General features: G+C 39.7%; 2 protein-coding genes across 2 annotated transcripts in view; both read left to right on the forward strand.

The window, feature by feature from the left end:
- The first annotated feature begins 9,934 nt into the window (after positions 1-9,934).
- On the forward strand, positions 9,935-15,458 carry LOC146316064 (hydrocephalus-inducing protein-like). Its single transcript, XM_084734028.1, has 6 exons — positions 9,935-10,096; positions 11,832-11,984; positions 12,073-12,243; positions 12,511-12,620; positions 12,794-13,016; positions 15,276-15,458. Exons 1-6 carry the CDS (start codon positions 9,935-9,937, stop codon positions 15,456-15,458), a joined length of 1,002 nt encoding a protein of 333 aa, XP_084590154.1.
- A 2,526-nt stretch (positions 15,459-17,984) lies between these two features.
- Positions 17,985-25,597, forward strand: part of LOC146316065 (N-terminal EF-hand calcium-binding protein 2-like) — a 178,460-nt gene continuing 170,847 nt past the window's right edge. The window contains exons 1-2 of the mRNA XM_084734620.1: positions 17,985-18,325; positions 23,609-23,633. Coding sequence (XP_084590746.1) covers positions 17,999-18,325; positions 23,609-23,633 — 352 coding nt within the window. The 5' untranslated portion in view covers positions 17,985-17,998. The remainder of the gene's footprint in view (positions 18,326-23,608; positions 23,634-25,597) is intronic.

The following is a 25,597-nucleotide window of genomic DNA, read 5'->3' on the forward strand; positions in this document are numbered from 1 at the left end:
AATCGCTCGCCATTTGTGTGTTGACCTTTCACCTGAGGGTCTGGCTGCACGCAACCGCAGAGGAATTGCTATTATTGTATGTGGAGCCCCACTGACAGGTGAAGTTATTTAAAACAGTCCATTCTTTATTATAGATCAAGTTAAATGATATCACCTAATTTGCAGAATTATTTGAGGACTAACTGCTTGATTCCACTGTGCTGTGGCTGCGTGAGCCCATGGCCATTCAAGATAATGTTTGTGTGTCCCAGAAGTGGCTCTGCACTGTTTCGCAGAGAACACATGACAAGGCTGTATTTGACGGATTCCGCGTCAAGCTGTGCAGAGCAGACGGAGCCAGGAAGGAAGTTAGACACCCGAACAGCATGGAGAATCCCAACCTCTGTAAAATAAAAGACCACATGCAGACTCGCCATCATAAAAAACAGACAAAAAGAAACTATTTAACTATATAGCTTACTTAGCTATAGTAGAAGTACTAAAATCAAGAAAAAATGATCAAATTCACAAAATAAGGCAGGCAAAATTCTTTGCTTCTGAAAAGCTCCTGGATAGGCATGAACTTGTGTGGAGGATGGATAAAAACTGCATTGCATGTGACATGTCAAGTGGAACCAAGTCGTAAGAGTGTTAAAAACATAAACTACCATACTGAGTTAGCTGGGATGGTTAAGTATGTATATGTAAAATTGTGTGTCCTGTTCCTCCACTTTTTCCAGGTAAGAGCAGCACAGCAGCTGCTCTGGCATGTCACTACACAGGGGCGTGTCTGAGTGTTGATGCTGTGGTTACAGATGTGCTGATAAATGGCACTTCACCTGTTAGCCAGACGTCAAGACAACTCTATGACTGTGCTGCTGCACAGTATGCCGAGAGGAAGGCTGGAGAGGCTGGTAAGCTCAAAACACTGTGCATACTCTACAATTCTGTCTAAATACTTGGATGGATTTTTTACGTTAGGACACCACTGCAGAAGAGCATAATGTTTAGTTTAGTAAATGAAAATAAACTGCTTCCAGCTCAGTCTGTTGAAGAAACCACAAACCCAGGACCTGCAGCAGATCTTGAGGCCTCAGCTCCAGCTTTGCATGATGTTGTGGAGGTTCTTGCAAAACGCAGAAAGGACAGCAGCAGTAGAAATGACTCTAAGGGTCAGAGTTTTTGTGGCTGCAGCCACTGCGGTGTCTCCAGGCTGCCCTCTGTGCCTGACAGCATTTATAGTCTTTCACTGCAGGGATTTTGCACATTAAAAAAATTATGACAATGGTATGCCTATTTTGTGTTGCACACCCAGTATATTAGAAGATATTATTTAAAATCACTGATGTACTGTGCAGGTACTTCATGTAATCTTTCTATAACCAGTGGAGTGTAAACATCAGCATGTGAGACCTGTCACCAACTTTATTTCCAGGGCCTACTTATGTTATATGCACAGTATATTAGGAGATATTATTAATGTTATTTGATTTAATCTTTTTATAACTGATGAGTATCATTTTTACAGTACATCTGCTCACCCCTTCCTTTTCTTCTGCCCTCCAGGGTTTGAGACCAGAATGAAGAGGCAGTGCTGAAGAAATATTGAGCTCTCTTTCATTTGAGATTTGAGTTGGATTATCTTTTTTCTTGTAAACTTTATTCTTGTTGGACAACAGACCCGGTCAACACGGGTTTAGAGAAATGCCTGACATGTAAAATAGAAATGAAATGAATCTGGGTTACACTGCAGTATCAAAATCTGTGGGTCCTTTGTGTCCATGATTGCCCTTTAAGATTCTAGACGTCTTTATGGTCCATAACTTTGATTTGTGCAAAGCCAGAGTATTTCCTAAGGAGGAAGATGTCTCCCATTTGTTCATTCATAACTTATAAGTCCACTCTGTTGGCACATAAGAAAAATACAGCAGAGAGTGAGACGCATTTCTCCAAGCAGAAGTATATAAAGAGATCTCTTCAGATTAAATTAGGACTTACATTTTTTCCAATATTTTTTGTTAGACTTAATTAACACAATGTTTTATACATTTTTATTGACTTTATTCAGCTCACAACCAAAGCACACAGTAACCACCATCTTGGCAGTCAAAACATTACAAACACACAGAGCATGCACCACAAGGGAAAACGCTTAATGTAGAGAACAGAGGGGAAAAACATGTTAACAATCTCCATATACTTTTTTCTTGTAAAAATGATGAAAAATATCTTTTAAACATTATAAAATCTTACACAACTGTCAACTAGTGACCATAAACAAAAAAGTTCCTGAGTGACACCCTGTGGTTGTTAAGAGTGGGTTAGTCAAAATCTGAACAAAATAACAATGCAAACAAACTTTTTCAGTGCTTCCATTAGTGCATATAAACAAAATTTCATCAGAGTCCACAGTCCTTCACTTAATGCCTTCAGAAGCACCAGAGCTGAAGTTTCCTTTCCAGTAAGACAGTCAGTGAGTTGGGGTTTTGTATCTGATCAGAGAACCACTTTGATTTTTTTTTATTTGATTTTTTTTGCTTTGCACAAGCTACTTAATGCTTCTTATTTGCAACCAGACTTTCTTCTCATTAACCTGGTCTGTTGACTTAAGGGCATCAAATAGAGAGTCACACAGATCAGTGGAAGAACATTCAGTCCAGCATGTCCAGTGGTGAGCTCTGAAAACAGAGCTGCCAAAAGATATCATTCCAACCGACCAAGCAAGAGTTTCTCCTGCTAGAGTGCTCCACACTTCATGTCTGATTCTCTTGGATTGCCAGCACAGAGGAGAAACCTTTCCTCTCTCCTCCACAAGAGCAGTTAATGCCCCCTAGTGTGCCTCCATCTGATAGTTGCCAAGAGAAGCATCACTGAAAACAGTCAGGTTCAGAGCATTATTGTTACCTAAATGTTGAAACTCGAGTCTCGAGTCTCCAGTTAAGTTCATGGTAAACTTTTTTCACTTCACGGATGGACTGTACCATATCATTTTTTATATCTGATGCCAAACACGACATCTGGTCTGCTTAACAACCCATAGTATCTGTCCTATTTTTGACCTCAGCTGCTCTTTTTCAGTGTCATTAACAGGGGCATCCCTCCGTATGGCGCATGCTGCTTGTATATGGAGCAGCTGTAGATTATCAATGTAACTGTGCTGAGGTACCTGAACTACACCACTAACAGCAGCAAAATCCTTCCCTATAGAGCAGAAATTTTCATGCTCCTCGTGTCCACCAAGGAAGGCAGACTGCAGTAGAGGAATAACATCTGTCGAAAAGTTTTGTGAGCCTGCTCAAAGAAAATCATCAACATGACATGCAATTACTCCAGTGAACTTAAACTGCTCATCTAACCAATAAAACACTGCTGGATCAACTTGTGACATTTTACCACCTCTGTTCAGTGTGATTTCTTCCACTTTGTTGTACCAATATAGCAGAGCATCTGCAAGACCATACACACATTTTAGTTTCCATAGAACATTGCATCAGGAGGGGGGCGGATATCATTATCTTTGAATACAGATTTGATGTCCATGGAATGGACTTGCCGGTGATTTTGACAGATTACTGCTAACAGGAGTCCAAGAGATTCTGAAGGGCAAGTTGGAGAATCTTAATATAAATCTCTTCAAAACCTCTCACTACAAGTGAGAGGTTTTGAAGAGGTTAATATACAATACCCATGGAAGTTTCTTTGAGACTAGAGACCCATCTGGTGGAGACAGAAATCTGATTATTATTCATTTTTATTATTTCTTCCTGATTAGCTGCATCACATGAAATGTCTTTTGATATAAGTACATCTCTGTTTTCTGGTTCAGTGTTAAGACTGCCAACACGTGACAAGACGCCTTTTGGCCATGACTGCAATCACATTCAATAAGCTGCAGGTTATACCAGCTTCTGTGTTTTCCTGTAGCTTTGCCTGCTCTGCCTAAAACTCTGGTTTTATGTTGAACACCATCATTTCTGTTTATATATGTTACAGCCTGTCGTCTTAACTTCACTGCAGAGGAGACAGGGTTAGCACATACATTGTGCTCTGTTTCAGTTTGTGTCACATTATTTTGTGTCATGGGTGAGTGCAACACTTTTCCTATATTCACCTAATGTCCTGTTCATCGTTTGTATTCAGTTCACTATCTGAGATATATGCTGCATTGTCTGCAGTAACTTTATCACTGTTTGCCTTTCTGTCAGGGTCATCTTGTACAGTTTGCTTATTCTCATACTGTGTGTTCACTTAACAAAGCCTAGAGTGATGCACTCTAACAAGAACTACGCCATGTCTTACAAATACGACTGCTCCAATGTATGTAATAAACTAATCATCTGTGGGTCTGAGCTGCTTGTGCAGTGTCCTCCTTATCCTCTCTGAACATTCAGCTTCTGTGAATGCTTTCCTAGAAGCATGTAATGCTGATATGTGATCTTCTACCCTTGCACTTCTTACAGTGGTACCTTCTAGAGCAGATAACTTATCATCTAAAACAGAAGGGAGGTTAGAATTCTGTCTAAATACCAGTTGTTGAGCATACTGTTTTTAGCCACAAGGGCCCAGTCTAGGGCAATGTGCCAGTCACATCCATTTTCCCATTTCACCCTCTGGATGATGGTGTCTGACTGTGTCTGTCCAGTAGCCTGTTATTGAAGTTCTCTGCCATATCTCTGATCTCCTCATCATTGAATTCTCTTCCATTTTCACTGTGCAGTCACCATTTCCTGTGTTGAAACGTGTGAAATGATTGATGATATGGAGAAACCATACACCCGGCTCCAACTTCTGCAGGATCACTGCTACTATCTCATTATGCTTCAAAGCTAAAGGTAAACCCTCAGCAGGTTTTGACTTGGTCTTGCTTTACCTCCTATTTACAAAATAGTGATATATTCTTTGTCTTTCTTTCCGGAGCTTTGGATGAGCCTCTGTAGTCGATCTGCAGATGTTTGGCCAAACTGCTTATGAAGTTTCAGAAGAACTTTTCGTTTCTCATCTGTGGACATATTTTCTGTAACTATAAAGACTTCATTGTCAGTTTCAACTTTTTTTGTCCTAGGGCATCTTTTCTTTAACTGCAGGGACGTCATCTTCAGTCTGGCTTTTTTCCAGTATCTTTGTCTCTGAACAGACACTCCCAAACACGTGAAAATGATCAGCAGACATATTTCCACAGGTCTTGTGCTCTGTATCTCCAGTCAGTATGCCTGTTATGTCACTGTCTTCTCAAATTCCCTGTGCTACTGGCAAAAAGTGTGGGGCTGAGGGTGTATCCCTGTCAACATCCCCTCTCAAGAAAAATTGTTTCAGATAAATTCCTGTTTTCATTTAATCCTGGCTGTGTGAGAGCAATATAGAGATTTCAGACATCCAACTACATGGTTATTAAAACCTAAAATATCTATATTTTCCCACTGAACAGAATCAGAAGAATCAGAAGCCTTCTTGTCATCAGCTATGGATTCTATATTACTGTTTCTCATATGATCAGTGGGGTGGAGAACCTGTCTCACATTGTCTACCTGTTTTAACAAAGCCTGTTTGATCTATATCTATCAAATCTGGGATTATAATTTCCAATCATTTGCTAGTACTAATGCATATAATCGATAGTCCATGTTTAAAATTGATATGCATCTGTAAGAACTACATTTTGTCTTATCTTTACCTGTTTTAGGATGTTTTCAAGTTTTATACCATTTCGATGGATAGCCATTGGCACATGACATTTTATTTGCATTTAATCTTGATATTGTTCCTTGATATATGATTATGCCCTCCACAGGAGAGCAGTTTTAGTGTGCACTTCTAAAAAGTTCACTAACTGTGTTATATATGTGTTAGCTCAATATCCTAGTATAACAGGATTATACACACGTGTGGTAACCTGGTGGCTATAATGTCAGCATCCCTGCACTGTTGCATGTCATACACCTCTCTTCCTATGATTACTGCCTGAAATATAAAGTATAAAAGTCAGAAAATAAGAAAAATGTTGAAAATGCAAAAAGCTAAAAAAAAAAACCAACAACAACAAAAAAACACAAACCTTAAAAAAAAACAACCCAAAACCTGATTATATGTCCTGTGAGTGCTTTGTCAGGTTTCACCTTTGTCATATGAGATGACAATGCAGAAACTGAGTTATGACAGTGCAACTTTCTATATGAGTTACTGGAATGTGTTTGACATTGTTACGTTATTGAAACAGCACATTCTGAACAGTTCTGCTTGTTAAATCCAAAATCACTTTCTGTAATGAGGATATTTAAAAAACTGTATCACAGCTGCTGCTGATTTACCAGATGCTACTGAACACACTCAAATCATAATTTGAGTGTTGCCTCTTCTGCAGGTGATTGAACCCAACATTGGGAATGGAGGAGAAACCATAGCCATTTTAGCCATCCAGGTTTCAGTCAAGTCTGTCTTCACCAGGTTAATATTTATATATTTATGTGTATATATGTATGTATTATAAACTCCTATTTATGTTTGGATTCTGTTGGATGATCATCTTTCCTTGTTTTTGTACCATTTGACATCACAGTTAGTACATGTTTGCTTTGCAGAAGTTATCAGAATATATAAATTACAATCTCATCATAATCTACAAACTTCATTATTCTGTTGATAGGAGATTATTCTGAGAATCCACCTGAACACAAATAGTGAACTGCTGTGTCTGCCTTCTTTAGGTACAAGATCACACCTGCATGTGACCTAAGCTTCGGTCCACTGGTCTACGGCTGCAAGAAAAGCCAGAGCTTCACTATTGAGAACACTGGAGCCTTTGAAACCCATTTCTCCATCTGCCGCATGATTGCGGACCCTGTTCCACCGTAGGAGAACAGAACACACACAAACATGGACACAGACACACGAAGGCTAACACTTTTCTAAGTTGTGATGAAGCAGTTATTTTACAAAACGTGCTTTAAAACTGACAAACTAAATTTAAAAGTAAAAGATGTAAATGTAGCAGCTCAGCGCAGGTGTTGTTGGATTGTTGATGGGATACGGTTACATACTAAACCATGTGTGCTGCTGTAGGTGACAAATCCCATATGAGAATGCAATGTACATTATAAATGAAGCTTCAGTGAAGCATCATTGTGTCGCAGGTCTCTGCAAATTATTGTTGCCTTGACTAGAAGAAAAGTGAAATAAATTAAAAATCAGAACAATATTTATTAAAATTGCTTATTTCTATCTCTTAAGTATATGTAATTCCTATTTAAACATGAGCAAGATACTGGTGATGGTGGAGGCTTTACAGTAGCAGAACACACAAATGACTTGGAGGACCTAAAAAAGAAGGGATTATAAAACCTAATGTTGCTTGTGTGGGCTGTTTCTGGGTTCAGTATAATTTTAAAAATAATAAAGCATTTCTCTGGTACTTACTTAAATTGCTTATTATATTATTCTTATTTAATGAATAGCATATTGTGCAGAAATGACAATGAAGCATAAATCATGTACTAGATTTTTCTTGTAGCAATTATGTTTCAAGTTGAGGTTGTAGTGCCTGGAATAATTAAACAAGCACTGAACAATTGCAAATGTAACAGTATGAATTGTCGTCCTAAAAAATTGATCTAACCATTTATTAATGTGATCAGTTACGCTATAATAGTGTATAATAGTGTTTGCATACGTTCATGCTAGAGAGCTTAATTTATTGTCCACCATTAATGCTGTGAACTGTCAGTTGTCTCACCTGCTGTCTGACTTCATGACAATCTGACAGTCTGTTTATGTTTATTGTCTGTTTCTGTGTGTGCAGACTGTAGATAGTGATTCATGGTAGTGTCAAACTGCCACAGTATGACATGGAGCTGATGTATAAAGGTAACTGACCTTTGCTAACATCAACCTACTTGCTGTTGGCTATACTATGTCATTTTCAGCAAAGAATAGTGTAAATATCCCACTATAAAATGTGTTTTTGGTTTAAAAGCTACAAACACAGGAAGACAGCAAGTACCCAAGTACTCAAGTATGCTTCCCTCTGTATATGCATACTTTTCTTTCAGCATCTCCAACTTGCAGGATGGGGATCAGGCTCCCTGTATCTCAGTGTGTGGCCGCAGTCTGTTGCCCCACTGCCACTTTGACCTGGAGGACTCAGGTTATATCAGTGGGATTAACTCCAACCCTGAATACAGGGGCTCTCTGGACCCTAACACCAGGGTCATAGAGTTCAACACTGTTGGCTTGTCTGCGCCATCAACAAGGTAACAGAGAAAGAGAGAGAGAGAGAGAGCTGTGTATTAGTGTAAGCACTATCACTTTGAATATGAACAATATATGTGTGTGATCTTGGTTTACTCCACAGATGTTTTAGTGTGTGGAACCCAACCAATAAACCCTACTCATTCAAGTGGAGGTGTGAAGACACAGGTAGCAGCTCATTCTGCTGCCTCACCCCGTGTGGTACCATCCTTCCTGGGAAGAAAGTGGAAGTAAGGACGGAAACAATTCAATTCAGTTCACCAGACTTTATTTGCATTAATGTCATATAAACAATATTCCCGTCGCATCAATGATAAGCATGTTTTACACATTTCTGTGTACATGTAGGGTATGCATGTGTTTGTGTTTATGAAGCATTGACTAATCTGAGATAATTGGCCAATCAAAATTTTCTGTGTAACAGGTCTAATAAACATAAAAATTATTGTTTATGTAGAATGTTTGAATTTACACATAATTTTTGTGAAGAACTCACTCGTATTTCCTACAATGTAGCAGGAAGTGCATCTGTCTCTGCCTGTCCTGTCGCACAGTGACTCTTTCCTTTACTGGTAGACACAACTTCTTGTGTTGTCCTCTGTCTGTGGATAAACTGTGGTCACTGTGTCTGTATTTGCTCAGGATAGTCTGCCAATTTATATTCATGGTTTTAGGGCCAGATTGTTTTGAGTTTTGGTTTGATTAGTCCAGTGTTCCAGATAGGCATCTTTTGTTAATGTAATAATTTGGTTTACTCTGTTTGTAGTTTGAAAGGAGTTTGAGCTGTATTGGGTGTTGTTTGATCAGTAAGTCTCAGGAGCAGCTGACAGAAGGGACTCACACACACAGTGAAATGTCTAGATGGGGTGGTAGTAACTTATGATATTTGATTTCCAGTTTCCTTCAGCTTGTCGTCCAGTTCACCTCATCCCATTGTTATTCATTTCATTGCACATCAGTCACTCTCAATCTCTTTCCTCATTTTACAGTTTTGGTCTCTGTTTCATTACTGTTTCAGTTTTCCCATCTCTGTGTACCACTTTATCACAACAAATCTAATCTTATTCCCTCCATTTAATCAAATATCATTTTAATCTTAGCAATTTCTTGCTCAACTCATCTGAGCTAATCTGTTCTAGTTTCATCATCACTCTTCCCTTCCACTCTTCCTCATCTTTACTCCCTTCACCCCTTCTTACATTTTTTTTTCTTTCAGACAATTCTTCATGTCTTTTCTTTTTCATAAAAAGTGTTTGCCATTTGTAACCCTGTGGTTCGTGTGTGTGTGTGTGTGTGTGTGTGTGTGTGTGTGTGTGTGTGTGTGTGTGTGTGTGTGTGTGTGTGTGTGTGTGTGTGTGTGTGTGTGTGTGTGTGTGTGTGCAGGTATGTTTTAAATATGTAGCTGAGCAGCTGGAGGCAGTGGAGTCACTCTGGAGTTTTGTGATAGAGACTCTGTCACTGTCTGTCCCCTTCCTGTGTGTGGGCACTGCCAGAGAACCACTTGTCTATCTCAACAGACCTCACCTTGACTTTGAAGAACTGCTGGTCTGCTGCTGCCTGATCTGTTAGTTCTTTTGTGTTATTGTGTGACTTCAGTGAATCCAAACTAACCTTTGATGAAGAAATAAGACTTAATAAATAACTGATTTGAAAAGCCTCTGTGCTCCCTCTTCTTAGTGTCCAGTGTCAGTTCAGCAACACCTCTTACCTAGAGATGGATTTCCAACCAAATATTTTGGCCCCTGGTGCTGTGACGGAGGTACCAGTCAAATTCTATCCCCGTGAGGCATGCCGTTACCATGAAAAACTCACCTTCATCTTAAACAGTTCTGTCACGAAACAGGTGGACATACTGGGGCAAGGCATCGAGATGAAGGTGAGAAAGAAGAGTGTGATTTCTCTGAGGCAGCAGCCTTCAGTGCAGTGATTTACCCATATTTCAGTGCAGTTATGACAACAGGTAATTTGTGAGTTACCCAACATGTGAATTTGTTTCACTGAGATTACACTTCAAGTCTTAAGATTTTTCCATCCCTGTGTCCAGACACAGGATGCTAGAAGGTATGTTTCACTTTGTTTGCTCTGCTGTAGCAGTTTTAAATTCTGTAGTTCTGTAGCACACATATTGCACACCGTGGAAATAAATTTCTCCTTTGGGGTGTATAAAATCTGTCATCTTCAGACACTGTTGAGAATGGATACTAGTATGTAACAAGTTGCAAATTGGCAAGCTAACAAGCACATAAACCCAGTTATACCCAATAAGAAATAGTTTGTGTAACTCATGCCTACCATACACTAGCAGATTAAAAAAAAAAAAAAAAGACTTTGAATAGACTTCTAAAAGACTTACGTCTGTCATCCTCTCAGATCTAAACATAATTTGTCGTAAGTCACTTTGCACAGGCTGGGGATCCTGTAAAGTCACTATTTACTTTGACTAGATTATTTAGGTTTTGCCCTCACTCTTGTGTTTTAGGCAAGACATCTGTACATTTATTTCTAAATAAGTTGATTCTGAATTTTCACTTTCTTATGATAAAGTATTGTTTTTTTAAAAAAAAAAAACATTGATCCTATTAATTGCAAAATCTCATATCCATAAATCAGAACTATCACTATCACAAACTAATCATAAACCATCTTTTTTCATTTGTGAAAATTAAGTCAAACAATACATTAATTTGATTGTATATTCCTAAAAGAAGAAAGCCATCAAGACATTGAATTTCTATTTTCTTTGTAACATTTTTATGAACTTATTAATTTTTGTCTGTTCTGATCCCCTGGCAATATTAATTTCTGTTTTCTGTCTGTATATGTTGCTATTTGTCAATATATTTAAAACAATAGCCTTAGTAAATGAATAAAGTGTAATTTTCTTGGTTGCAGTCAGGGATCAGCAGCCATACAAAAGGTACGATTTATACTTTTTTTATATGGCATGCCTATGACTCTTTATAGGAACATTCAAGATGAGCAGAGAAAGAGTGAGAGAGAAGCTCAAACTATTTACAAGCTGTAGGATCCTGATGCAGAGAGAGTGAGAGAAACTCACTCATAGTTCATGTCCATGAAAAGTTTCAGAAGTTTCAGCTGACTTAAGACAGCTCAAACTTTACACCAAACAATCGAGATGATGGGAGTGCGCCTTGACTCCAACTGACTCTCATGGCGGTGTCACTCATTTCCATCATCTTATTGTTGCACCAAAGGTTATTCTTGTCTAACTCTGAGTTTTTTTTAAGCCTACTAACTTTCTGCCAATTTTACACTTTTATTCTTACTTAGTTGGGTTAAGAGTGTGGGTGGTCGTACCCAAACACTTTATACTACACAAACCACACAAATATAGGGTGAAGCAGTGTGTCTCAGGAATGCTGCTCCCTGCTGTTGTAAACCTGCCTCCTTGTAGGAGATGCCAAACTGGTTTAAGAGGCAGCTGCTAAGGCTTGTTTGCAAACACCATTTTAAACCTAAGCTTATATCTACTTAACATTCCCTTCACTGTACACAGGTTCCACTGACTCTATCCATTTGACTTTATCGTTATGAAAATCTGATGTATTTAATCTAAATACATATATTGTATATATATCCTTCTGTCCTAGCTGGAGGTGGCAGATCCCAGGCAGAAGAAAGTGAAGCTTGGATCTCTGATGTTGGGTCAGAAGGTGAAGAAACAAGTGGTTCTGGTCAACCGCAGCCCTTTAGACCTTTCCTTTACTCTGCTGCTCAATACAAACACACCGCTGGACCCAAGGGTAGGGAACACACATGCACATACTGATAAACAGTGGCTTACGCAAGAACAACTAAATATCATCCTCTCCCCTCCACCTCCTCCTCCAGGATCTGTCAATCAGTCCAGCAGGTGAGCTGACCCTGATGGCCAGTGGTGGTTCATGTAATGTTGAGATCCAGTTCTCACCTCGTCAGCACACACCTCCCTTCACTGCTGAGCTGCAGGCAGAGTTTGCAGGCCTGTTACACCCCCTGCTGACCATCCAAGGCTGCTGCCAGGTAGGCTGTGAAGTAAAGATCATTTTACAAAACTGCTGCAAATGATGCACTTTTTTATGTATTTGCTTGACAAGCACATAATTCTGTTTTGAAGTAAGTTTACTACAGTAATTATCTTCATACACAAATTAGGCAGATGTCCATTGAAAGTGCTGAAATGAATTACACTGAGATGAATGAGACAAAGTTAATCTGTATTGCAACTGTTTATACAATAAATGTTTGTGTAAAGTCATGTTAACCACTAGTTCTGATTTTAACTGTCAGGGTGTGGAGGTCCAGCTGGACCAGGACCACCTTGCCTTTGGAGCTGTTGTCCAGCACTGCCAGGCCAAGAAGAAGATTGTCATGATGAACTCTGGGGACATTGGTGCCAGGTGATCCAAACTGAAATTTCAGTGGTTATCTGAGATAAAATCTTGATGTGAACATATTACAACAGAAACATACACATCCATACACACTTGGGCACACAAACGTGCAGGTGCACCAAACAAGCTACACTTTATACATTGTTTGTTTTTTATTTACCTGTCTACCTTGTAACCAGGTTCCGGTGGAAAACAGAGAACTTTCCTCCAGAGCTGTCCATCGCACCAGCTAAAGGCTCTATCTGTCCAGGCATGAAGGTTCCTTGTGAAGTGACTTATGCACCCGTGGCTCTGAGTACTGACACAAGATATGAGAACCTGTCCTGCTGTGTGGAGGGTTCCTCCTCACCTGTTACCCTCACTGTGACAGGCTCCTGCATCGTAGCCTCCACTGGCAAAGAGGTCTGACTGATGCACGTTTATACACAATGCTGAGTAGTGAAATAAAAAAAAAAATCTACAATGTACATTTGAACCATTGACATATATAAAGATGGGGGACATGTCAACTCCCCAAAAGTTGAAAAACATTTCTATCACCCCCTGGTGGTTGGCTGCAGTATAGATCATAAATCCCAGACCCCTCAATGTTAGTGGATGAGAGAAGGACCAAACTAAAAAAATCAAAATATGTCAAATGAAATTTACCCAAGAATGGTTTCTGTCATTTTGGGTAGTTCTTAATCATGTTGATGTTTGTTATAAATATAAATATTGTTTGTACAGTCAGTGATCCAAAAAACAGCTAAATTTGTAGGCAGCAGTATGGGAAATACTGCATCACACTCATATGTACTTAATGTGCTCATGCTCTTCTAACATGCCATTGATTTGCAGGGTAACACTGCAGCTACAAATCAAAATAAGACGACTTGCATGTTTTACTGTTTTCAAGATATATCCCCTTGGTTAGATTTTTATTACGAAGTGAAAATAATTTAATGAATATTAGGTGATATCTATGATATGTGACATTGCAATAACAATGAAAGTGTATTCTTTTCTTTGTTTATGAAGAAACAATAGCTGGTATGGCAGGGTGACATAGTATTGACAGAGTATATCTTTCAAACAAAAGACTGGGGTTGAATTTTTCATCTCAGCACATTTTCTTAAAATAGACACTAACAGCACCAGTGAACTCCCTCTTTATCCAGGGATGAACCACAATCTTCCATAAGGGGATCAATAAAATGTCACTTTGTTGTGTCCTGTGTCTTTGCATTTACTGTTTTCAAAACAAAATTTCAGGTGCTACCTTATGTAGGGACAAACCGTTGACAATGACAAACCATATGAAACATCACATTTGATTTATGTACCATGTATTACAAAGCAATTGAAGTGAAAAGTAAAAAAAAAAAGAAAAATAGGAAATGAGTATTTTCGATATTGATTCTGAGACTTTTCCAATAGGCTTTAAAAGATGAAAGCTGCCTTGTCAGCAGTGTAGCTTCTCATTGTGGGTATTGTTAAAGGCCAGCTGCAGATAATATGAGACATTGACTCGGCTCCTTTTTCAAGAGTGTTGACAGATTTAGAGATCAGTGAAAAGCTTTCAGTTGGTTTCAATTAGCTGATTAGCCACTAATGCCTGAGGAAAGGGTTTATAGTGTGTCATATTCTGCTGTAGTCAGAATAAGTTGTAGGTGAGTAATACTGTAGGACAGTGACGTGCAGTCAGGTTCATGGCTGGTGAGGCACTGACTCTTTCAGAATCAGACTTACAAATATATGAACCCAACAGAATAGTTTATTCTCCATTTGATTGGCAGCAGTTAACAGGTTATGCTTTATATCTCATATCAGCATTACGTGATGCATATTTAACTTAAGGTCAACCCCCCAATCTTGAGACAAAGCAGGAGAAAATACAGTTGTCAAACAGCAATAGTCTAATAAATTTAATTGGTATTTGACATTAAAGGAAAATAAAGTCATAGAATGCTGCTATATTATTCTTAGTATTTGATTTTCATGCGTACTGGAGTGTGTTTTGATGATCTTATGTGTTACTGGCCGAGCACAACAAGCGCTTTAATTAATTAGTTAGTGAGCACAAAGAGCCATAAATTCAAGCACCTCCGATTATTCATGCACGTAACTTTTTGCTCTACCAACTGAATGAGACACTTACTCTTCGGCTGCACAGTAGCAAGAAGACTCTCTAAGCTCACGAGCGTCCCCTTCCATGTGGCAAGAGTATTGCCTGCCTCACCTCGTGCCCTTTTACTGCAGTTTATGATGGATCAGCGAGACTAAACACGTTACACACATACATTATATATACATCAGCTAGACTATGGAAAGTCAGGGTGTATAATAAAAGTGTTGAAAACATTTTATTGGCAACATACAGAGAGACAACAACACGCTCTGATTGTGTGGCATGCCAGCACAGTTTGAGAGGGATTGTGCAATCCAAGGTGAACCCCTCCAAAATAAGACATGTGAGATCACGTACCGACCACTGACGATGACTACTGATGGAAAGAAACATGTGGTAAAGGAGACTTACCATTTGAACACAATCACTTACTTATATGTGGCCTCCTTTGTGCAAATGCAGTGCAGCACATAACAAAAGTGTAAGCTACAAAGTGTGACATCAACGTAATCTCAGGCATTAACTTGTTCTATCTCTCCTTCTTGTTTCCTCAGGGATCAGTCTTTTTCTCCTTCCCTGATGGGACTGGCGTGCTGTACTCCCTGCAGGGAACTGCTGAGCCTCCCAAGGCTGAGGACATCATTGTGCACGAACTGCCTGCCAAGACTCACCACACACAGTTGCTCCCTGTGCACAACTGGCTCTCCAAGCAACAGAGGTACAGCACATACATATGAACACATGGTGCGTAAGAGGTTCAGGGGTTCTGAGACCCCTTGATTGAGACCATCTGAAAGCCTCAACAGCAAAATTTTGGTGGGTCTGAAAAATCTTAAAAAAAAAAACTATTTGTCTTTCTTCAAAGTGCAAAACCTTTACACAAATATGAATTATAAAACTATTGTTGTATAATTTTTAAAGCTGAACTTTACCCCAAACAACCTTAAAGGCAGTACATAGTTTTCCTACTTCGATGTCATGGTTACACTCAGTTTAAAATACTGACACAGTACACATTAAGTGAAGTTTAAGTTAATTTGATAGCAAACAGTTGCTTATTTACCCATGCAGCAGTGTCAACAGAGTCACCTTTGCTAAGTTCAGCACCTACTCTCGCATCAAAACCTAGTACTCATGCCAGGTAAGAAAATATTAAATAACAAATAACCCTGATGATGTCATCAGGGTTATTTGGATTTATAGCAGAAAGCCTGCCTTACAAACTGGAGGCACAGGGAATCAAATATGTGAATGTTTATCATGGAGGGAAGATGAAATTAAAGATGTTACCAAGCTGCATTTTGAGAAATGTATGATTCAGAGCTTTAGTACTTGGACTAAAAGTCAGTGGCTTTTATCTCAACTTGTTCTGCTTCAGTTTTGACCATATGAAAAAAATCTGTCTCTTATAGTCCAATCTTTGTGGAAATGCATTATTAAATTGCTGGAGTGACCCTTTAAGGATGTCATATTATACTGTGGACTTATACTTACTTATCTCTTGAAGATTAGCCAGTAAATGATTACACAACATGTAGTGTGTTGGTTTAAACCAGACAATCACAACACAGGGGAGTTTTACACCAGCCAGTCACCTCACAGGTGGTTTTTACAAAAGCCAATCACAGCAGAAGGGAGTTACTGCAAGTAATCATGAAATTCCCCTATGTTACAACAACCAGTCACAACACTGGTTGTTTTACAACAGCCAATCACAACATAGTGGAGCTTACAAAAGCCAATAAAAACACAGCGGGCGTTAATAGCCAATCACAGCACAGGTGAGTTTTACACCAAAAATTTTGCACAAAAAATGCAAAATGCTTTGTTGTCATCTGATACAGCAGTGTAGCTGTCGTTGTTATTTTCTGACCAATCCAGTTGTCATTTTCATACTTTGGAACTGAAGTAAAACATCTGTCCTCCTGATAAATCCTGAATTCCAAGTTAGGAGCTGTCTAAAAGATTATTTCCTCTTATTCCTCTGGGGAGTTTCCTCTGTCATGTCAAGTTTATAACAAGTTTTCTAACCATTCCTAACCCTTCAGACAGAAACGGCAGTGATGAATGAAAACATACTTATGAATATTATACTCCATAAACAATAATAGTAAACCCACGCTAATCTTACACACTGGACCTTCACAAATGTGTTATAAAATAGTTAAATAAAGTGAATCAATCCTGTTGAGAAATCTTGTCCAGGTCTGTCAGTGCGCACTTGTTTCCACATGGGGGCAATCATGTCTAGTGAGTTTACCATTTGCAGTGCTCCACTGATGGGGGAGATACATGATTTACTTTAGTTTAGTACCTTTTGGTCATTCTTAACCTGCATGTTAAAGTGACAACTTTTCATCAGGAGTTAATTTGTCCAAACTGTCCTGTGTTCTGTTAGACACATGGCAGGCAACACTAGCTTCTCAGCTGAAAGGGCAGAGCTGGAGGACACACTCATTACCAAAGGTTAGATCTGTCACATCACACACACACACACATCTAAACCTGTAATGAGGAGCTGGACTGACGGTTCAGGAGACACTCTTATTACTCTAGGACAAAATCCTTTGATCTTTCCGAAGGAGGCACAAAAGACTGATGGCAGACATCTCCTGCTGTGACTGTTTGAGAGGACGAAGAGAAATATAGACATGACAAAGCAAAGTGGACATACTCCCTTGTCTTACACCACTGCAAACCCAGAAAGGGTTATGTTACTTAAATACAGAAGTGTTCTCCTCCTTTATTCAATTCAATTCTATTTTATTTGTATAGCCCCAGATCATATCAAAGTTATCCCAGGGTACTTTTCAAATAGAGCAGGTCTAGACTTCCCTCTTTATAAACCCAACTGTTCCCGCCAAGAGCAAGCCCTGAGGCTGATTATGACATGGATGGATGTTACCTGATGGCTCACAATACCTGACCCAAAAACACACACACAAAACGAATCCTAAATGTTACCTTTAGTTTTCACTCAGAATATATGCAATACATCACACCCTATAGGAATGTAAAAGTGGTGTGGTAATACAATATGAGATACAGCAGTAAGTGTAACAAAGTCACTATAAACTCTCTAAATCTTCCAAATATCAGTTCTCATAAGAATGTAATGAACATTTATGGTTACAGAAATAATATTGGAGGTATTTTGGGTATGTAGGATGGGTGGGTGTGTTTTGGGGTGGATGCTGTGATGTAAGAGGGGAGCTGGGGGGTGGGGGCTTCTCTCTCTCCCCCATAGAGCGCAGCATGAGCGCTCCGCAGCAAAAGGATGTGTGAGCAGGCAGCGCGCTACTGTAGGGACGGAGTCCACAAACTGCTCAACAAAGAACAAGCCAAACTTCGAGCGCAGGAAAGCCGCGAGCAGCCCAAACCCGTAGCCGGTCAGGACAGCGAGTCCGCGACGGCAGCGCAGTCCGGAAACAGCGGCGCCCAGCCCGGTGGAATCGACGGGCTCGTCCGCTGGATCGTCACCAAAATGAGCGACAACAAGAACATCTCCAGCCGGGAGTACGCCTCCAGCAAGGAGGAGGTGGCCGTGGCTCAGGAGCAGTTCTTCGCCCCGGAGCCGCGGAGAGGCATCTCCGTTATTCTGGATGTGAGTATGGAGAGGCAGCAGAGAGTGGTCAGCCTCACAGTTTGGGTGGGAGGGTGTGCGGGATGAAGACATCCAGTGAGCAGTGCGTACGGTCCGGTGCAGTGCGCACTTACGCACAGAGACGATCCTACAGTTTACTGTTTACGCTTGTAACTCGAGCAAAGCAGGAACTGCCTGTTTCAAACTGACACTGTGGTCAGGTACGAGGCTGTCGGGGATCAAACCTGTGACCTCCCGGTGACTGGACAGTCTCACATCATTGTGCAAAAACACTGTTTGCATCTTATTGACCAATAGTCAATTGAAGATTGGCTTCACTTGTAGACTTTACTGTAGCAGTACAGCAGTCATGAGAAACGCAGCTCAGTGTTGTGTTACTTAAAGTGATGCTTTTACGGTCAGTCCAAAGAAAGTCCGACGCGCACCGACGGACTTCTCGGCTCAGCAGCTCCAGCCGCAGTTAAAGCAGCAGCAGTGAGTCAGATTGTCTGTTAGGATGCTTAAGACACTTTTATCACAACACTTTCATTATTAATGAAAAGGTCTTACTATCGTATCTTAGAGGCCAGCGGATAAACCCGGACACAGATGCAGCCCTCGTTTTTTGGATGTGGCAATTACGCAGCGCCATGACAATTTAGGTCAGCTCATCAATACTATTGGGTTATTTTTCATCACCGCCCCACTAAATCTTTCCCCTGGAGATCAGCTGATGATGCTGCTTTTATGCTTTAAAGAAAACAAAAGAGAAAAGTAGTTCAGTTTGTGCAGACCCTGACCACGACCCAAATACACCGATAGACTAGTAAAGAAGGGGTCCATGGAAAACTAATTACGATCAAAACCAGAGGGCAAATTCATCCCAGTACCCTAGTAAACTAATTCTGTGTGTCTGGAGGGGTTGATATCAGACACACATTTCTGAAGTTTGGGTTTGAATTGATGAAGACAATGATAAATTTCTCTCAACATTTTATGTACAGCATAAATTCTTGTACTTCTTGAGGCAGAGTTGAAACATAAGCTACACTTTGGTTTACATTAAAATCATATTTCACTCCAAGTTTCAAGTGAGAAACAATCGATTGTATCTCACCCATTATGTCACTTGAGGGCAGGTTTGGTTTTCTGCTCAAAAACAGCCATCAACATGGATTTTTTTTTTTTTTGCAATAACTTCCCACTCATTTCTTGGGAACTTTTTTATGTTTTCAACAGAAATCTTTCTTTTTTTTCTTGCATTCTACCTGATGCCCTGAGCCTGACAGTTATACTCACACTGAGTGGTCGAGCCACGCCTTCTGACATCAACAGTAAACTTTTTCTGGGTTTTTTCCTCCAGCTCACTTTCTGCAGCAGCTTGAACTTTGAAATGTTAATCGTTTTTACCATTTTCCAACATGACTGACCCCAGCATTATTATCATGGTGAAGGAGTCCACACCAAAGGGATTGGAGTCATTGCTGTAGATGTGTGTTTCTGTGTGTGTGTGTGTGTGTGTGTGTGTGTGTGCGCCCACAGGCAGCATTCTCCTCATTAGACCCTCTCTGCTTGCTTGTTTCTTGTCCTTTGCTGCTCGCATCGTCTCCTTCGTCTTACCCCTGATGCACCTTTCTTTCTATTCTTTACACTCCTTTAATCAATTATACCCCCCCTTCCTTCTCTCCCCTCCTCTTGTATCCTCTCCTCCTTTCCTCCAAGTCGTTCTTGTCCTCCTCTCCTCCTCTCTCCTCAGCCAGCAGAGAAAACATCCATTCTTAATAGGAGATGGATGCAACACTCCCCCTCCCTCTGCCTCAGTCTTCTCTTTCTGTTTTGTTCAATCGTTTTCTGTTCTTCTTTCCTGTCTCTCATTTTCTTCTCGCTCCATATTTCTGTTATAATTCTCTCTCTCTCTCTCTCTCTCTCTCCATACACACAAACACAAACTGCCGCCTTGCTGCAACACTTTCCTTCTTCTCCGAGCTTGTCTGTCTCCAGCAGCTCCAGAGTTGGCTGTTTTCTGTGGAGTTGAGTGCGCCCCAGGGTGCAGCCGGAGAGCAGAACAATGCAGAACAGCTTGTCATTTGGAACGTCGCGTGTTTCAGCAGTTAATGATTTTCACTTTGGCCTGTTCAGATGGCTGCAGTCACTGCCTGAATGCTCTGCATACTCTCAGTTTTAAACTTGTGAAGGGTCTTTAGATTATATTCTGCACACATACATTGCTAAATAATAAGGTCTAATGTTTAATCCTCCACCAATGATTATTTTAATTATCCCGATATCTGCAGATATTTTCTTGATTAGCTGATCTCACAGCTCTGTACGGAGTACCCAGTACTCTGTACGGAGTTTGCATGTTCTCCCTATGTCTGCGTGGGTTCTCTCCAGGTTCTCCGGCTTCCTCCCACAGTCCAAAGACATGCATGTCAGGTTAATTGGTGACTCACAAAATGTCCACTATAATTTCCCTGGGTGATTTATTCAACTTGTTTGTTGTGTCTAACCAGCAGTCTGATGCCCAATGATCTTCAATTTATTATTGGCATCAAATCCTCCCACTTCATGACCTGAAAACAAAGAGTTTTTAGAATTTATGCTTGAAAAAAGATTGAAACAATTAATGAGTTATCAAAATAGTTTATTGATAATTGATTTCCTTTTGTTTTCTAAGTAATCGAATAATTATTTCAGCTTGTTGCTTGTAACGGGTTGGCAGTAAAGGGAAGAAATAGTGATAGCAAAAAGCAAAACATGCAGCCCAAAATGAATACATTTTTAATATTTTTTGCATTAGTGATATTTAAATACAATGCTACAAGTGCATTGATGCATTTACTCACATGTGCACAGTAATCTGTTTAAGAGAGAATGAAGAAGCTCGACTGTGCCTGACTGGGGTGAAAACCTTTACAAATGAATGTACAGATTTTACAAATTTGAAAAGGAGAGAATGAAGAAACAAGCAAGCAGTGCACTGCTGGATTCATTTTTGAGAAATCTGTTAACTAATGTCCAAATTCTGTAAAATATTGGTTATAATACAAACTATAAGGTGACTAGAAATAACAACCTTATTTACAGTTTAGGCAACTTAAACCTGATACCTGATTGCCCATCTGGCAACAATTTTTCAAAGTTAGTGTTGAGCCCTGTGGAATGTTAAAAGTGAGTCACATAATTTTAAAAATAATGTCTAGTGAAACCTCTTCTCAGCTCTGCTTCAGTTCTGTTCTCAAGTGTGATGGAAAGTGGAAGATGAAAATGGAAAGATGGAACTCTGTGTACTTCACAGACTTCACTTCCATGTCTTGTTTGTATAATGGAGTAAAGTTAAGGAGATACCACACCAAAGAAAATCTTATTACCACTCACTCATCCCCTGGAGTTTGGAAAGATATCTATTAAAGTTGTCACTTTTGTCCTTCACAAGAACAGTGTCTGCAGTCAGACAACAGTCCAATGGTGACAGGTTTTCTCAGAAGAAAATGAGGATCCTCCCTCCCTCCTTCGTTCTGTCTCTTCATTTCATCTTTTGCATCCCCCTCACCATATCTCCCACCTCTTTCCTGTCATTGTGTTGTTTTCTGGCGTATATCACACTCTGAAACACTGATGAAAGTACCAGACCTGCTTCCTGCAATTCCACAGGGAGAGAGGCTTCCACTGAAGCCATAAATTAGCTCCCAGAATTGTGTGTTCATACATATATGGAATGTAGTGCACACACACACACATCGTGTAATCATCACTCAGTGACTCTGTGTACACATTTGTGAGTTTTTACCCTTTTGTCACATTAATATACTTTTCGGTCTCATTGCTCCTAACAAGTCTCATCACACACCACCGCACCTTATCTGGTGCGTTTGTGTGATTCAGTCTCTGCGTGGACTCACTGTACCGACCGCACTGGTTAACAAATTGAATGGAAGACCAAACATTTCTATTTGCAGTTATTCATCCACTGGGTTCTGATTTTGCTGTAAAATATTAGTCATTCTGTTCTGCTTGAGGAGTATAACATCATGGTACGTGTGTTTAACCATGTGTCACTTCAGCTGAAATATAACGTCATGCAAATATTTTGGCACAGATCCAGAGATTTACAAACCACATTATAGTAAAAAAGTGTTCGTCTTTCCTCACTCGCGGCTTTCCTGCGCATCTTCAGCAACTTCTAAACCAAGTCTGTCGAGCTGATATTCAGTTTGTTGTCTTTTTGAACAAAATTTGACAGGTTTTTAGAAAAAATAATTTAGTTTAATTCAGAAATGATGTGGTGACCCAACACAAAAACAGTACTTAGAGATGTACACCAAATTACAAATGGAAATATTGAAAGAGGAGGATTTTAATGGCTGTTAAATAACTTCAGGTTGTGGCTGCCAATTTGACACTATATTGTTTTGAGCATATTTCTTAAGATTTCTAATACTTTAAATGACATGTTCTATATGTTCCAGTTATAGCCTGACAAGTAATGAACTTTTGAGACTGATATTGATAAAAGTGCAAATAATGTGAACGGGAACTCCACTGATTTTACACATCAAAGTCATGTCAGTATTACTTCATATGTGAAAAAAGTTTTTATTTATTGTATTTAGCCTTTTGTGTCTCCATGGGGAGCTGTGTGACATCTGATAAATTGTCTCAAGTGTGCAACAAAACAACGATGACATCTTTGGTTCTTGATCCGTTCTCAATCCATTAGGAGTCAGAGCTAAATCAGTGGAGTACTCTTTAACATATCAGACTTTTTTTTTTAATTTAACATGAACAACATCAATTTTTCAATCAGCTATGTTGTTTCCCAGGGTTCATTGTTGGGTCTTTTCCTCTTCTGTGTGTACATGCTTCCTCTGAACTCTATACTTTAGAAAGACAATGCATTTTTATGCAGATGATAAACAGTTGTACCTACACACGTTCATTTGAATGGCAGGTACTGTAATAGATTAATTAAATAAGCAAAAACTTTTAATGACATGTGAGTAGACACAATAACACAAACACCTGTGCAAAATGTTGAAAATAAATGAAAGACCATCACCCTTTAGTAGATATTATTTTGTGAAACTGTTACAATTGTTATACAGTCTATAAATGTCTTTTTTTGTGTTGAGATGGTGTTAGAAAAGTGTTGCGTCAACACTATGGTTTTAGTTTTTTTTTACTTTTTGAACCAGCCACCTTCCTTCAAGAACTTAATGTGTGTTCTTCCTGTTCGTATCTCCTGCAGCTCACTTCAGATGCCTTCAATGACACTAACTATACTTTCTCTCTTTCTGTTCACAGATATTCAGAAGAGCTGACAAAGATGGTGAGTGAATTCATTGACTATCTTAAATGCTCTCTGCAGACCTGGAGAGAAAATGCATTTGAAACTGTTAGTTTGTATTATGTATTTATTGAACATTATCCATTACAGAATACAGAAACAGTAAATACTGTAACATAAAATGATGTATGCTGATAAACAGTAGGACGTCATTTGATTTAAGAGGAGTCACAGTTTTATGCACAGATTACAGAACTCATATTCTCAGATGGATTTACATTATTATGACTTCCCCCACCAAGGACGGGTTTCTCAACATTGAACATAAGACAGGGTATTTTTGAACACTGTCACACTTTTAAGAAAGGTGTATGACTAAAATAACTTGGAGGGTTTCACAGAATTGGCAGAGATTTGTACAGTATGCTGTCTGAATGTTTTCTAGTTCAGTGTTGTTTTTGTACAGTTCGCATCTACAGTTTTGCTTACAGATGCAAAAATCCACAAGGAGTAAATCTAACAAACGACCTGTTACTGAACTATTTTGGCCGTACTGGGTCGGTTTCCAGACAGATGACTGTTTGAACAAACAAACGTAAGATCTGTTGTCTCTGAAGCCGTTTGTATAGCAGGATACATGGACTTCTCCCTGTCTGTCTGCTGTCTGAGCTGCTGCTACACTCTGCTGTATTTTTAGCATGTTGGGACATTAAAGTGTTTTCAAAGGGGAAAGTTTATATTTCTGTGTAGCTGTGCCAGTGAGCAGTTTGTTTATACCCACTGGCATCACATGTACTTTACTCTCTAATATCACTTCATCTCTATATTTCTCTTCTCCCTTTACATCTCTTCCTGATCTGTCCATCTTCCCTCTTTTTCATCCTTTCCCTCCTCGCCTCTTTTATCCTATCACTGTGTCGTTGACAAAAAATAATTTAACTAATGAGGAAACAGCATAAAAAGCTTTGCTTTCATAGGAGCCAGATGGCCATTTGCTCTTCCAGTGTGTGTGTTTGTGTGTGTGTGTGTGAAGGGGGGGTTCTCTGCTATCCAAGCTTAATACTTCTTTGCCTCCTCTCCAGCACAGCTATATGTTCCCACAATGCATCTCTGTAGAGAAGATATTTGTTGACTTTAATGTGTACATTTATGGCAATTTATTCAGTCGTTGCTCAGTCATCTGTCGGAACTCTGGTTCATTAGTTGTTAGCACCATGGCCCGTGTGTGTGTGTCAGTAAACACTGCACAAAATCCATTTATCAACTGTTGTAGACCAATGAACATAAACAATTTTTCCAGATGATTTAACTATTGACATCATTGCTGAATCTCACCCTGGTGTATCAACAATAAAGCAATCTTTCTCCATCACAAACAAGATTTCAACTGAATGATAACAGTCTCTTGGGGTGTTTCAACAACTCCATCGCTGCTAGAAACACACAGCTGCAAACTGTCTTTAAAGAGGCAGAGAGAGTGTGGTTGGGTGAGGGGCTACACAGCAAGAGAAGAGAGAGACTGGGAGTCAGCGAGGAACAAAGCGAGAAGAAGAAGAAACGACGGTTATTATGAAGAAATGTTGTTATTTGATGTATGGAGCACAGACTGGAAAGAAAGAACCAGCGAGCATAAGCTGAAGAAGAGCTATTTTTATCCTGCTCTTCTCTTGTGGGAGAAGACCGGGGAACTGTTTTAATGAGTGAGAGAGGGAGAACGGAGATGCTAACGGGGAGAAGAGAGAATTGTTTAAAAGAAAAGAGGGTGCATTGGGGGGGTGGATTGACAGAGGGAGAGGCAGGGGGTGGCAGAGTCTAACAGGGAGAGTAGGACAGAGAGAAAGAGAAAAAAGAGCAGGGTGAAGAGAGAGCATTGTACATCTGACAACGGGGCAGTAATTGAGGTTTAATTGGCTGAGTTCTGTCTTTACATTCTTAGCACAGATTTTAGGAGTGGCCCCTCCTGTCCCCAAGCTGCTGAAACAGCAAGCCAGTGTGTGTGTGCGCGC

This window comes from Lutjanus erythropterus, chromosome 13, assembly GCF_056507025.1.
Source record: "Lutjanus erythropterus isolate fLutEry1 chromosome 13, fLutEry1.hap2, whole genome shotgun sequence".
In the NCBI taxonomy this organism is placed as follows: Eukaryota; Metazoa; Chordata; class Actinopteri; order Lutjaniformes; family Lutjanidae; genus Lutjanus; species Lutjanus erythropterus.

Coding starts and splice junctions, on each gene's coding strand:
- LOC146316064 (XM_084734028.1), top strand. CDS start 9,935: ATGGATTTCCAACCAAATATTTTGGCCCCTGGTGCTGTGACGGAGGTA. Junction 11,985..12,072: donor ACACACCGCTGGACCCAAGG/GTAGGGAACACA, acceptor CTCCTCCTCCAG/GATCTGTCAATCAGTCCAGC. Junction 12,244..12,510: donor CCATCCAAGGCTGCTGCCAG/GTAGGCTGTGAA, acceptor TTTAACTGTCAG/GGTGTGGAGGTCCAGCTGGA.